General features: G+C 38.5%; 1 protein-coding gene across 1 annotated transcript; it reads left to right on the top strand.

Annotated features, from left to right (window-relative positions):
* Positions 1–7,619: 7,619 nt before the first annotated feature.
* Positions 7,620–8,490, top strand: LOC133678826 (strictosidine synthase-like). Its single transcript, XM_062101342.1, has 3 exons — positions 7,620–7,867; positions 8,021–8,290; positions 8,442–8,490. Exons 1-3 carry the CDS (start codon positions 7,620–7,622, stop codon positions 8,488–8,490), a joined length of 567 nt encoding a protein of 188 aa, XP_061957326.1.
* The last annotated feature ends 7,894 nt before the right edge of the window (positions 8,491–16,384 follow it).

Here is a 16,384-nt window from a genome sequence, read left to right as displayed (position 1 = left end):
GCTTTTCATCTTGAACCTTTCAAGAATATCTTTGGCATAACTGCTTTAGGATACAAAAATCTTTTCTTCTTTCTGCACCACTTCTAAGCCAAGAAAGTGTGCCATCAGACCAATGTCTGTCATCTCAAACTCCTGTACCATGCTTTTCTTGAAGACTTCAAATATGGTAGGGTTGTTGCCGGTGAATAGCAAATCATCAACATATAAGCACGCAAATAATATTATGCCATCTGCTTCTTTCTTCACATACATTGCGTGTTCATATGGACATTTGTCAAATCCATTTTCTTGAAAATACCTGTCAATTCTGGTATTCCAAGCACGCGGAGCTTGCTTCAGACTATAGAGAGCTTTCTTCAACTTGTATACTTTGCCTTCATTTCCAGCATCAATGTATCCAAGTATAGATCTCTTCTTCTAGGAAGCCATTCAGAAATGCTGACTTCACATCAAGTTGATATATCTTTCATCTATGTTATGCGGCTAATGAGATCATCAGTCTGATTGTCTCTAGTCGGTATACTGGAGCAAATACTTCTCTATAGTCAATGCCTTCTCTCTGTTTGTAGCCTTTCGCCACTAATCTTGCTTTGTATCTTTGCACTTCTCCTTTTGCATTCTTCTTTGTCTTGTAGACCCATTTGACACCTATTGCTTTCTTGTTTCCTGGTAGATAAGTTAGCTTCCAGGTATCATTCTTCTCAATGACATGTATTTCTTGATCCATTTCTTTTCTCCACTTCTCTTCTGTGATAGCTTCATTGAAGCTAAGTGGGTCACTATCTGCAAAGAAACAAAACAGAGTTGTATCTTTCATGACTTGAGTGGCGTCATACATCTCTTCTAGATTTCTCATCCTTCTTGGTCTTTCTGATGAGGATGCTGATGATAGTGTTGATGATGATTCTGGTGTATTCCTCCTGTTGAATATAGGGAATCTGTGTTCCAGACTTTGTGGTGGCTCTGCTGGTACTATTGTACCTTCTGCAAGTACTGGTGGTACTTCCACTTCATCTTCAAGGATCAAATTAGTGTTGATCCATCTGACTGCTTCTTCATCATCAGTCCATTGCCAAGATTTATCTTCTTCAAAGATAACATCTCTACTCATGATTACCTTCTTTGTGATGGGATTATATAGCTTGTATCCCACCCTTCTCTCATCTTATCTGACAAAGATGCATTTCTTGCTTTTATCATCGAGTTTGGTCCTTCTTGCATCTGGGATCTTTGCATATGCCACACAACTAAAGACTCGAAGATGAGTAATACTTGGTTTGTGACCACTACATGCTTATTGTGGAGTGACAGCTTGCAAACTTTTGGTTGGGCAGTGATTCAGTAGATACACTACACATGATACAGCTTCAGCCCAGTATTGTTTGGGCAACTTCTTTGCTTTGAGTAGACTTTTTGCCATGTCAAGAATCGTTTGATTCTTCCTCTCAGCTACACCATTCAGCTGTGGTGTATAGGCTGGTGTTGTCTGATGTCTGATGCCTTGTTGTGTATAAAAGACTTCAAAATCACTTACTGTATATTCTCCACTTTGATCAGATCTCACAGTTCTGATCTTATAGCCACTTTGCTTCTCAACCATTGCTTTAAAATCTTTAAAACAATTTAATACTTCTGACTTCCTCTTCAGAAAGTATATACATGTCTTCCTGCTGAAATCATCAATGAAAGTAAGGAAGTACCTATTTTGTCCATTCGACATAGGCTTTATGGGACCACACACATCTGTGTGCACTAACTTCAGTTGCCTTTTTGCTTTCCAGTTAACTTCTTTGGCAAAACTGGATCTGTGATGTTTGCTGAGGACACAACTCTCACAGACTTCATCTGGATTGTTGCTACCCAATTTTTGACCCATATTTTGATAAATTTTCAAATAAAATAATAAATAAAATAATAATAATAAGGGTTTACATGTGGCGATAACATAAAGCATCAAGGCTAATATCAAGGAAGCAATATGTCAAGGAGATAATTACTGAATCATATATAATTATTGCAATATAAAATACCATAGATATATGATTTGATTCGTGCTGGTTATGGAAAATAATCAATGCAATATAAAATACTATATATATGGGATTTGTTGGTGATGGTTATAGAAGACAATCTCTGCAATAATTATTGCAGTATTTCCTTAAATAACACACATGTAGAGATTTTCTATATAAATGAATCAAGGCTAATATCAAGGAAGCAATATGTCAAGGAGATAATTATGAATCATATATAATTACTGCAATATAAAATACCATATATATATATATATATATATATATATATGATTTGATTCGTGCTTGGTTATGGAAAATAATCATACCATAGATATATGATTTGATTCGTGCTGGTTATGGAAAATAATCACTGCAATATAAAATACCATATATATAGGATTTGTTGGTGCTGGTTATAGAAAACAATCTCTGCAATAATTATTGTAATATTTCCTTGAATAGCACGTGTAGAGATTTTCTATATAAATAAACCTCCAGCCATAATAATAGGGGAGGGGAAAAATATTGAGAATGGGGTAATTTTTCAGAAAAGAGAGAAAACACAAAGAAAAACCTAAACCTATCCTCTCTAGCAAAGAAGCCGTAGCCCTCCCCCCTTCTCATCTTTTTAAAAAAATGAAGCAGCCACCCCCTTAATTTTAAAAAGAAAACAGAGATCTCTCTCTCTGGCCGGACACTGTCCCCTCTCCCTCTCATCAACATAGACCTTTTGCCCTGCTGGTCTCCGCTCACTCTGCTCTTTTGAGGACACGGCGTCCCTGAGCCGCATCCGTAAGGCTGCAAGAATGTTTCTCACCCTGGATGAGAAGAACCAACGCTGAATTTTCGAAGGTGAAGCCTTTCTCCGCAGGATGAACAGGTTTGACTCCCAGAAACACATTGATTTTTCTCTCATAAGTCCACTTGGAGGTGGCGGTCCTGGAAGAGTGAAGAGAAAGAATCAGAAGGCTACTGCCTAGTGGATGCTTGAGGCGAGAAGGCAGAAGCTCTGTCCATCAGTTTGCACATCATCTTCTACATTTAAAACAGGCCATATCAGCAGGTATGAGCCTCAGTTTTTTTCTTCTTTGCCGTATGTATATTTGGGGTTTGTTGTTCGTTCTTTTCAAGAACTTGTTTCTGTTTTCTTTAAAACGAGGTAGCTGCCATTTATTTCTTTAGTCTTAGTCTTTAACATACGGGGAATAGAGCATGCTGCCCAGGTTCTTCTCCTTTCGCATGAAATTAGTATGGCTGCACTGCATCAGTTTTTTTTAGCTCAAACTTTGGTGTCAGAACCTTGGCCCCCTTTGCGCATACAGAAGTATTCATTTTCCAGTTATAGCATTTTAAGTTAGTTGGCTTTTGAATGGGTTTTTATGAGTTGTTTTAAGTTTTTTTGTAAATCTTATAATATATATGATGGCTTGCTATTTTTTTTATCGTAATGTTTGCGTTAAATTGCGATGCTTGTGATTTGGGCTGAATACAAAAAATGTTTTTTTTTGTGTGTTGCATACGGCCAATACTCTAACATGTTTTGAACGCTCTTTTTATATAAAAAATATTGGAAGTTTCGAAAATGTGTTTTCGCATGGATTTCTTAAACACAACAAAAAATTATTTTCTTGTATTTCTGGATTTTACAACATGTTTGTAAAACTCCAAAGGGTATTGGCCAATATTCCAAAAAATATAAAAATCTTATTTTTGGGGGGAATTAATCTATTATTCACCATTAATGTTTGGATAAAGAAACCCCAAAGGGATGAATATCCAAAATATTATTGGGAATAACTTGTTATTATTCACCGTTAATGTTTGGATAAAGAAACCCCAAAGGGATGAATATCCAAAATATTATTGGGAATAACTTGTTATTATTCACCGTTAATGTTTGGATAAAGAAACCCCAAATGGATGAATATCCAAAATATTATTGGGAATAATTTGTTATTATTCGCTGTTAATGTTTGGATAAAGAAACCCAAAGTGGTTAATATCCAAAATATTTTTCTAGGAATAATAAGTCATTACACATCCTTGAAAGAAGCCTTGATTGTAATCGAGGACATTTCAATTTTTTTTACTCCGCGGTTTACGAGCCGTAAGAGTATGAAATACTAAGGGAAAAATGAGCTTTTAAAGCACATGGAATCTCCTTGGATTTCTATCTTAATAAATTTAGTTTGAATCAAACCTAGGAAAATTGATGGGATTAGAAAACACCAACACCATAGCAATTATAAGACAAACCAAATTAACACCAAGCAGCTTACCTTAGGTAGGGCGTACTAGGGGTGCTAATACCTTCCCTTTACGCAACTAGTCCCTTGCCTTAGAATCTCTGAAAGACCAGTTAGGTTTCCTAGTGACCATAATACTAGGTGGCGACTCCCTTTATCCACAATAAACAAACAAAGATCCCGAAATCAATCGATGGTCACCGCGATGCCGCGCTCCGCTCGCGAGGGTGCGACATGGATGATCAATGTGGGGCATACCTTTGACCATCTTTTTGTTTGCTAGCATCTTCAGACTTGTGAAATTCAGATGTCCAAGCCTCAGATGCCAAAGCCACTCTTCACTATTGGTGATGACACTCAAACACTTTGCTGCATCATATTAAATGTTTAAAGGAAACATCCTATTCTTGGACATCTTCACATAGGCAATTAATCTCCCATTGTAGTCTGTAATTGTCAAATGACAATTCTTCATGAAAAGTGTATAACCTTTCTCCAAAAGTTGACTTATGCTCACCAAGTTCTGCTTTATGGCTGGGACATAGTAGACATCGGCGATGTAGCTATGATCGCCATTCTTCAACTTGATTGGGATGTTGTCTTTACCTTTGAATGAAACTTTTGAAGTATCTCCAAAGGTGACTTGACCTTGTATGGTCTCATCTAAATCACCAAATAGATATCGTTGGCCACACATGTGATTGCTGGCTCCAGAATCTAGATACCAAATATTATTTTGATTCTCGCCAAGTCCTTGTTCGACAAATAATGCAGCTGCTCCTTTGCTGTTGGTATCCTTCTCTGCATAGTTGACTTATTCACGTACCTCTAATGGAGTTTTCCTTCGACATTCAGTGCTATCATGCCCAAATTGATTGCACCTATAACACTGGATGTTTCTCTTATCACGGTTATTGTAACCGCCTCCTCTTCCTTTAGGAGTGAATGTTTGTTGTCCTCAGCTCTGGTGGTATTTCTGCCACCTCTTCCTCTGAAACTTGTATTCTAAGATCCTCTTCCTTGGAATTGCTGAAAACCTCCTCGTCTTTGTGGACTTCTTCCTTGAGTGGTATATCCACTTGTTGAAGTCTCTCCTTGCTCATATTTGTCTTTGAGAGACAACTTTGCTTGTAAGGCATGCTCAATTGCCTTATCTCCATTTCTTTTCACAATCTTTTGCTTATGAGCTTGCAAAGAACTCATAAGTTCATCCACTGTCAACTTGTCCACTTCTTTGGACTCTTCAATAGCGACAACAACAAAATCAAATTTTGGATCTAGGGATCTCAAAATTTTATCAGTAATTCGAGCATCTATGAGGGCTTCTCCATTTCTTCTCATCTGATTGACTATCACCATAATTCTTGTGTGATAATCAGAAATAGATTCTGAGAACTTCATTTGCAATAATTCAAATTCACCTCGCAAAGATTGGAGACGAATCTTCTTTATTCTGTCAGCACCTTTGTATTTTTGTTGGAGAGCCTCCTATATTTCTTTTGATGTTTTTGTGGAAGCAATAATCTCGAATGTAGCTTCATCAAGACCTTGATAGATGATGGTCTTTGCTTTGTTGTCTTTCTTTCTATTTATTTTGAGGACTTGCTTCTGTGCCTCTGGTAGAGCATCTTCTGATTCTTTGGACTCTAGTTCATCATAACCATATTGCACAATGTCTATACACTCTTGTGAACCAAGGAATGCCTTCAATCTGATACACCAACTATCATAGTTGTCTTTGGTCAGCTTCGGGATAAGTGTTTGTGCATTTTCTGTAGTCATTTTACTCTTTGAATGACTATATCACCTTCTGGGAGTTGAATTTAGCAAAACGAACACTGTAGATTGATCCGAAATGGTTCAAATAGTAGGGAACCGGTTTGACTTTGTAGAAATCGGGTCAGCAAATGGGTGAATCGGTCCAAAAACCGATTTTGTACGTCGGGCGGTTCGCTGGGGTTGAATCGGGAATATTCTGGGGAATATTCTATTGACTCGGCTGCGGCTAATCTTTCGGCTCGTCTTGAAATGGGAATATTCTTGGGAATATTCTTCAGCGCGGCTTACGGCTCGGCTTTGTGTCGGCTTAGGCGGTTTAACCAGCTCAAATATGGCGCGCGTGGACGGCACTCGTCTTCTTCCTCGGGGCGCGTCGTCTGCGCGTGGGCAAACAGTGCAGAATCTTCAGGAGGAGCGTGTGGGCTACCTCCGTCTCCGATCAAGCTCTGTTTTCTGACGAACGGGGCTCTGATACCAATTGTTGGTGGGAGGAACCACTGGTGGTGGTTTTGCAACACTCAGAGGGGATAAAACACAAAGTTTTATTTCAAAAATAACAAGCTTACAAACAATGAAAAGCTTACAATACACACCCTCTCTTTCTCTCTTTCTCTCTAGTGTTTCTCTCTATCATCTCCCACACAGAATAGCATAAATTTAGCTACCTATTTATAAACGAATTCAAAACAAGATAATTCAACATTTAAATGTGAAGGCGGCTATGAACAGTGGTGTGAAGGCGGCTGACAGCTGGTGGCTGACTGGACGGTGGTTGTCTTCCTTGACCTTCTAGATTGAGTTTATTTTAACAATTATGTGCTTTCACTGCCCCGCTGTGGTGTCAGGTTCATCTTGCGGTTAAAGAGCCTCGTGGCTTTAAATCAGCTGTCAAGCATACAACATGGCTTTCAGCAGTGGAAGATGAAATTAGCACTCTCAAGCATAAGAACACATGGCAACTAGTTCCTCGTCTAGCTAATCATAATGTTATGGGTTGTAGATGAATTTTTAAGACCAAGCTTCATGCCGACGACGGATCCATTCAGCATTCACAAAGCTCGTCTAATGCAAGGATTTTCTCAAAAGCATGGCACTGATTTTGACAAAAATAGTTTGTTAAAGCAATCTAAATTAACACAAAAAAATATAAACATAAAAGAAAAGAAAATTAGGGTTTATCTTGATTCAGAATTTTTTATTTTAACCTAAATATAAATACAAAAAATTATATATAAGTTAAAAATACTATTTTACATTTAACAAATAAAATAAAATAAATATATTTCTTCAACACAGCTAATTAACAAAACAGCTAACTTTCGTTGACTTGATCCTGTATGTGGATAACTATTTTGGATCAGCAAAGATTTTCTAACCGGTCACCGAGCTTCTGCCACTTTTTCGGGTAAAGTATTCTTGGAAGTTTTTGCACCTCCATATTGCAGCCCATGTTAATGGTTAGTGCCATACTCCGGAAAGGACATGGTCTTTGATTCTCAAATCTCTTTCTATACGAGCTGTAAGCCTATAATGCCTATAAATACTAGAGCACAAGCATCATCACTCTTCATTCCAAACAATGGCTATTCCCCCTAGCTCTGCAGTAGCTGTAGTATCAGTACTATCCATTTTTGTCTTCTCTTTTCCTGCTACTGCTCTCTCAGAAACCTTCAGACAAATTTTCTTGCCCCCACCTGCCTTCGGTCCTGAGTCCATTGCCTTTGAATCTCCTGGCGGAGCATTCTATACTGGTGTTAGTGACGGTCATATTTTTAAATATCAACCACTTACTGGGTGGACAGTTTTTGCCTTTACCTCTCCAAACCGGTACACTCCCACGTCAAATACACCTAATTAATTGGTCACAAGTCTGAAATTTTATTGATCAATCTTTCTTGAATATCATAGCACTAATATTTATTTCATTTTTACAAAAAAATCTTGGAATAAATGCTTATTAAGTGTTATTTAATTCTGCAGGTCTGTAGCGTTTTGTGATGGCACGACCGATCCCAATAAAGGACCTATCTGCGGAAGGCCTTTCGGTTTGGCATACAATAGTTTCACAAGATTGCTCTACATAGCTGATGCATATTATGGACTCCTAGTTGCTGATTCAAATGGAAGGCTTGCTAAACAAATTGCCACTAGTGCTGAAGGGCAACCCTTCGTCTTTCTTAACGCCATAGATATCGACCCAGTAACAGGAAATGTCTATTTTACAGATGCCAGTGCGGTCTATGATCTGAGGTCAATTTGTTAATCTAAACTACATGTGTAGCAGTGTTAATTCCTTTTGTTTTTTCTGCGTGCGTTCTTTCTGTTAATCCTTGAAATGAATTAGAAATCATGACCAAAACAGAAATGAAGTTTTAATTTGCATCTCAATATTATTCTGCAGGAATTCGTCGAAAGCTGCTCAGGTTAACGACTCAACACAAGGTTATTGAAATATGACCCGAGAACGAGTCAAGTCACCGTGTTATTGAGAAATCTTTCAAGGGCAGTGGGGCTTGCAGTCAGTCCTGACGGTTCATTTCTCCTTGTCTCAGAGGCTATTGGTAATAGGATTCGAAGATACTGGCTGACAGGACCCAAAGCCAATACTGCAGAAATTTTCTTAAGCAACATTAATGTTGTGAGGCCACAAAACATCAAGAGGACCCCGTCGGGTGGTTTTTGGATAGCAGCTGCAAGTGTTAAGCAAGATTCACAAACACTAGTTTCCATAAGAATTAGGGTTGATGGTGTTAGGATACTAGCATGCAAACCCGACAAGATAAAAGACAAGAGATAGGATAAAATGAGAAATGAGACACACAAGAATTTACGTGGTTCACCCAATTTGGCTACGTCCACGGGCAAGTATAGAAGGATTTTACTAAGTAATGTGAGAATTACAACCTCTCTCAAATAATAGGAGAACAACTAAGAATCTCTCTATTACTAGGAGAAAACACCTCACTTACTCTCTCACAAATACCTCACAACTTTGTGGGATTACTCTCTCTTCACTCTCCTCTTCTTCTTCTCTAACTTGGTGTGCAAAATAAGCTTGAAGGCATTGCCTATTTATAGGCAAGAGTGAGGGGACAAATGCCATAAATCATGGCACCAATTATGCCACAAATTATGCCATAAATCATGGCACCTAATTATGCCAACAACTCCACTAATATTTGTCTTCCACCAATTAATTAAGTGGTGGCTTCACATTCTCCCACTTGAAGACTTTGATGATTTAATCAAGTCTTCACACTTGATCATCTGTGATTCTTCTATCCTTTCTATACTTGCCATCTTCATGCTGCTTACGTTTCTGCTAGGCCAAAAGAGGATCTACACCATATATACTTATCAGTGTTGACTGGTTTGGTCAAAGCATCTGCTGGGTTTTCCTTTGTGTGAATCTTTTGAAAGTCCACACTTCCATCTTCCACCACTTCGCGAACAAAGTGATACTGAACATCTATGTGTTTTGTTCTTGAATGAAACGCTGGATTCCTTGCAATATGCAAGGCACTCTGACTATCACAATACAAAGGAATCTTCTCTTGTTTGTGCCCGAGCTCCTCCATAAGTTTCTTCATCCATATTGCTTCTTTACAAGCTTGTGTAGCTGCCATGTACTCAGCTTCTGTTGTGGACAATGCTACAACAGTCTGAAGTTTAGAGATCCAGCTCACAGCTCCTCCTGCAATTATGAACACATAGCCTGTAGTGGATTTTCTTTTCTCAAGGTCACCAGCAAAATCTGAGTCAACATAACCTCTGACAGTAAATTCTGATCCTCCATAACATAATGCAACATCTGAGGTACCCTTGATGTATCTCAAGATCCTCTTAATAGTATTCCAATGCTCTCTACCAGGATTTGCCATGTATCGACTAGCTGCTCCCACTGCTTGTGCAATGTCTGGTCTTGTACATATCATGGCAAACATTAAACTTCCCACTGCTGATGCATACGGTACTCGAGACATCTCCATCCTCTCTGCTTCATTGCTAGGAGACATACTTGAGGATAATTTGAAGTTAATAGGAAGTGGGGTGGAAATTGGCTTACAATCTTGCATGTTGAAGCGACGCAAGATCTTCTTCAAATAATTCTTCTGAGAAAGCCAAATCTTCCTCTTACTTCTGTCTCGGTGAATTTGCATCCCTAGAATCTTGTTTGCTGGTCCCAAGTCCTTCATATCAAACTCCCTAGCCAACTGTGCCTTCAATTCTTGGACTCGATCTTTGTTGGGGCCTATCACCAACATGTCATCCACGTACAACAACAGAATGATGAAAACATCATCTTCTTCAAACCTCTTGTAATACGTACAATGGTCTGAACTGAGTCTGTTGTACCCAAGGCTAATTATGAAGGAATCAAATCTCTTGTACCAACACCTCGACGCCTGTTTGAGACCGTATAGAGATTTGTTCAACCTGCAAACCAAGTTCTCCTTGCCTGTTTCAGCAAAACCCTCTGGTTGGAGCATATAAATTTCTTCTTCAAGTTCTCCATGAAGAAATGCAGTTTTCACATCTAACTGCTCTAGGTGAAGATCAAATATAGCACACATTGCCAAGACTACTCTGATTGTAGTAAGTCGTACCACCGGAGAAAATATCTCATTGAAGTCTATTCCTTCTTTCTGAGCATATCCTTTCACCACCAATCTTGCACGATACCGCTCCACTTGATCATTGCCATCACGTTTTATCTTGTAAACCCATTTGTTGCCAATGGCCTTTCTTCCTTGTGGTAGCGGAACAAGATCCCAAGTGTTATTCTTGTGCAGAGCTTCAATCTCCTCTTGCATTGCTGTCATCCACATAGATACATCTGTGCTTTTGATAGCCTCATGGAAAGTTGATGGCTCTCCATCCTCTGTTAGAAGACAATATGCAATATTGCTCTCAGTACTATATTCTGAGTGCCAAGCCGGTGGTCTTCTTTCACGAGTCGACCGCCGAACTTCATGAGTTTCAGACTCTATTTGTTCTTGCTCTTCATGCTCTGGTGCATCTTCAGAAGAAGTATGATTCTGAGTATTTTCAATCTGGATTGCTGTAGTCTCCTTTAGAATGCTATTATGTTCTTCCATTTGCATTTTACCTTCTGCAAATATGACATCTCTGCTGATGACTACTTTGTGGGCAGTGGGATCCCACAAGCGATACCCCTTCACTCCATCAGCATATCCCAAGAATACACATTTTCTGGATTTTGAATCCAGCTTGCTAACTTCTTGTGTATTGTACATCACGTACACAGGACTTCCAAATATATGCAATCGAGAATAATCAGCTGGCTTCCCAGACCACATCTCCATCGGTGTCTTCAGCTCAATTGCAGTTGATGGAGATTGATTTATCACATAACAGGCGGTATTGACTGCTTCTGCCCAGAATGACTTTCCTAGACCTGCAGCCTTCAACATTGCTCTTGTTCTTTCTAATAGAGTTCTGTTCATCCGCTCTGCCACTCCATTTTGTTGTGGAGTGTATGCCGTTGTGAACTGCCTTTTGATACCTTCATGTTGACAGAAGTTATCAAATTCATCACTGGTATATTCTCCTCCATTGTCAGTCCTCAAACACTTGATCTTCTTTTCAGATTCAAGTTCCACTCGCGCTTTGAAAGTTTTAAAGACTGCGAACACATCTGCCTTCCTTCTAATTGGATACACCCAACATCTCCTGGAGAAGTCATCTATAAATGATACAAAGTATCTTGCTCCTCCCAAGGATACAACCGGTGCTTGCCAAACATCAGAGTGAATCAGGTCTAAGATGCATTTGCTCTTAGTTGTTGATGTGCCAAACTTTAACCTGTGTTGTTTACTTGTAACACAGTGCTCACAAAAGGGTAAAGTAACCTTTGTAAGCCCAGGGAGTAACTTCTGATCAGAGAGAACTTTCAAACCTTTCTCTGACATGTGGCCTAGTTTTTGATGCCACATCATCGTCTTCTCTTCTGCAGGATTGGCTGATGCGATTGACGCTTCTGCCCCATGATGTGTTTCTCCCATTAATACAAACATGTTTGCAACTGTCTTTCTTGCCTTTAAAACCACCAGCGCTCCTTTGACAATTTTCATTATTCCATTGTCTGTTCGGATCTTACAGCCAAGACTATCAAATTGTCCTACGGACAAAAGATTCTTCTTTAAGTCTTTCACATGTCGCACTCCTGAAATAGTGCGAATCAAGCCATCATACATCTTCAATTTGATGGTGCCAATGCCATCAATCTCTACAGCATGATTATCACCCATGAACACTTTGCCTCCAGAGATGGGTTCATATGTATGGAACCAATCTCGATTAGGAGTCATATGCCATGTTGCTCCTGAATCCATTAGCCAGACGTCAGTAAGCTCTTCTTTATCTGTAGAGATTGTCGCTGCTTCACTATATAAAACCTCCCCATCTTCTGAGGTGCTCGCAACACATCCTTGAGGTTTTGATGACTCTGCAGTGTTCTCTATACCCTTTTTAAACCAACAATCCCTTTTGAAGTGCCCTTTTCTGCCACAGTTGTAGCATTTCACAGTCTTCTTACTTCTTGATTTGGACCTCCCTTGCCTTTGACTCCCACTGGAGCCACGCTCCGTTAATCTCCCTCTTGACACCAATAATGCCTCTGCTTGGTTTGAACTATTTCTGTCTCCTTTATTTTTGCGCCTATTTTCTTCTTCCAAGATGGCGGCTGCAACATCATCAAAGACTAAATAGTCTGTGAGGATATTATTGGTCAAGTTGATAATGAGTTGATCATACGAATCTGGAAGACTTTGAAGTAGAAGCTCTGCACGTTCACTTTCCTCTATTTGTTGACCCAACGTAGTGAGTTGTGAAAATAGAGTCCTTATTGTGTTGATGTGGTCAGTCACCGCCGTGGTTTCTGCCATTCGAAGGGTATAAAGTCTCCGCTTTAAGAAAATCTTATTGTGCAAAGACTTGGACTCATATAGCTTTGTTAGAGTCTCCCATATCTCCTTAGCTGTTTTCTTCTCCGCCACACTTGATAATACTTCATCAGCTAATGCTAAATGTATGTTAGCAATAACATTGCCATCCATCTCATTCCATTTTGCATTATCAGTGATCTCCGCGGGTCGATCCCCAATTGCTGCCAAGCAATTGTCTTTCCTTAAGATTGCCTTGATTCTCATTTTCCACAATGAAAAATTGCTCCCCTTGAACCTCTCAATCTCGTACTTTGCTGCCATTTTATTCACCGTGATCTATTCAGCTATCACCGTTTCACCGATCTGTAACGTATATAGAACTAGTATCGTGTAAATAATACTTCACTAAGTAAGTTCCCAGGAAAGATTGGAGGGGTCACAAATGGTCCCGCTTAAAACCCAATCTCCTTAGACAGAACTTCCTAGCCTGTATTTATTTACCGCACTGATTTTCTATAGCGCCAACAGTATCGTATGTAAACAGTATCGTATGAATGAATAGTGCCGTAGACGTGAATAGTACCGTATACACGAATGACTTTTGTGTATTAACAACACCAACCAAGAAGGCTCTGATACCACTTGTAAGGACTATGGACACCACCTATCTCCACATTGGTATGATATTGTCCACTTTGGGCCTAAGCCCTCATGGATTTGCTCTTGGGCTATACCCAAAAGGCCTCATACCAATGGAGATATTTGTCCATCCTTATATACCCATGATCCTCCCCATTTCTAGCCAATGTGGGACTTTGGTTGTATACCCAACAAAATGTGAAGCCACCACTTAATTAATTGGTGGAAGACAAATATTAGTGGAGTTGTTGGCATAATTAGGTGCCATGATTTATGGCATAATTTGTGGCATAATTGGTGCCATGATTTATGGCATTTGTCCCCTCACTCTTGCCTATAAATAGGCAATGCCTTCAAGCTTATTTTGCACACCAAGTTAGAGAAGAAGAAGAGGAGAGTGAAGAGAGAGTAATCCCACAAAGTTGTGAGGTATTTGTGAGAGAGTAAGTGAGGTGTTTTCTCCTAGTAATAGAGAGATTCTTAGTTGTTCTCCTATTATTTGAGAGAGGTTGTAATTCTCACATTACTTAGTAAAATCCTTCTATACTTGCCCGTGGACGTAGCCAAATTGGGTGAACCACGTAAATTCTTGTGTGTCTCATTTCTCATTTTATCCTATCTCTTGCCTTTTATCTTGTCGGGTTTGCATGCTAGTATCCTTACAAGTGGTATCAAAGCCAGGCCCCGGAGTTAGCCATGATGGATGAATCCTCGGAATGCCGAACAAAAGGTGGTGGGCCCCTAATCACGATGTAATCCATGGATCAGCTCTATTGGATAGGCGGTGTGCTCCCTTCATGGACGTGTCCTGATCCCAACACGGTGAAGAGGAGTTGATCTAGAAAGAGCAAACTCTCAAGTCAGGTAGTGCTCTCCGGATGCTTCATGGACGTGTCCTGACCCCAACACGGTGAAGTAGAGAATGAAGAATCCTGGTTGGTTGAGAGTGGATGGATGAATGATCGGTTTGAGGGGAGGCTCGGTGGTCCTTTGTTTGAGGGGAGGATTGTTGGGTATACAACCAAAGTCCCACATTGGCTAGAAATGGGGAGGATCATGGGTATATAAGGATGGACAAATATCTCCATTGGTATGAGGCCTTTTGGGTATAGCCCAAGAGCAAATCCATGAGGGCTTAGGCCCAAAGTGGACAATATCATACCAATGTGGAGATAGGTGGTGTCCATAGTCCTTACAGATGGATCAGGCAGAATTACGGCAATGGCGTCTCTTGAGGGACAATATGGCAGTACTCTTATAAGCGAAGTTCAAGAGTCCGGTTTGTCGCTATATGTCAGTTCAAGAAATGCAAGTTTTATTGGTGTTTATGGTCCTTAATAACAAGGCCCTCCCTCGTATAATTAACACCAGCTAATTGATAAGAGCATGCATGCACGCTAAGTGTGATGCAGATATCAGTCTATCTATCTTCTAGCTGTGTACTGTATTGTTGTTTTTATAATAAAAGCAAACCAATAATAAATATATATATTGGTTTTCACTTCTTGTTGATCAATGGTGCTTAATTTCTACAAATAAAATCCCCTTTTCATGTTGTCTATCTATCTCCGTACGTTTTGTGTTAACCATGCTTTAGTAAATATGTAATTGCAATTACCCAAAACAACTAAATAAACTGGATTCTTCTTCTTCTTCAATTTAATATATCTTTAGTCTAATGGGATGATGGTAGTTTTTAATCCTCATCTTCCCAAAAAAAAAAAAAAGATTAGAGCTTGAAAAGATTTGTGGTCTCATTTTAATTATTTTTCTATTTTTAACCTATTTTCTATACTTTAAGAGCACAAGCAAGGTTATTGAGGTTTGTTGAGTGTGTTTTTAGGGTGAAAATAAATTATTTGGTTAAAAAACAAAAGCTCACTTTTCAACCTAGTTCTTAGCCACTTTGAATACCAGAAACTAGACAAGGGATTGTGATGTCTTTCTATGGACACGGACATGTATGACGTAGAAAACGACTTGTCCTTTGCTTTAGTTTTTTTACAAAAAAAGGGTAGAGGTAATAAAAAATTTAAAGGAAGGTCAAGAGTGTGGGGCTTTTTCTGTCTTTTCCTTTTTTTTTCTTTGGTTTTTTTAGCACTAAAAAAAAATACCATTCTAGGTTTTTAAATAATATTATAAAATTTTATTTGAATTTTAATAAATTTTTTCAATTATAAAAATTTGATTCAAATAGTTTATTTTTGTTTTTTAAATTTTTAAATAGATTTTGAACATGATTTTATTACATGCATGATTTTTTAAACTTTCAATCACACTTAAAATATGAACATGCTATTTTGATAGCTTTTTTTTATAAAATAAAATTGCTTTTAACAATCATACTTTTTTTTAATAGAAACAATAATTCTAGTTAAAAACCTTGCATTTGCTAAGATAAAATCATCACATATAAAGATTTTTTCATCAAAATCTTCTCTTTTAATCATTTTCTTTATTCTCATTGAATTTTGGTGGTTGATTTCAATCCACGAAAAGATTGCAATCATAATAAATTTCAGTTTCAACATCATATTCATTTCGATGACATCATATTCAATTCGATGAAGAAGTTGTCTACTCACTTATGCTCTAATACCAAGTTATGCAGATAGAAACAATATAAGAAAAACAATAAGGTTTCGCAACACAAGATTATGCTAAATAGAATCACCAAACAAAAACTATAATATTTTCTCTTCAAGTAGTTTCTTGAAATACAAATTACACAACAATAACAATCATATTTATACTTGCCTAAGCCTAAATTTAATAAGAAAAAATAAAATTCCTTAAC

The sequence above is a fragment of the Populus nigra genome, chromosome 18 (genome assembly GCF_951802175.1).
Source record: "Populus nigra chromosome 18, ddPopNigr1.1, whole genome shotgun sequence".
Classification (NCBI taxonomy): domain Eukaryota; kingdom Viridiplantae; phylum Streptophyta; class Magnoliopsida; order Malpighiales; family Salicaceae; genus Populus; species Populus nigra.
The sequence above is the reverse complement of the archived record's forward strand: the minus strand, read 5'-3'. Positions and strand labels throughout refer to the sequence as shown.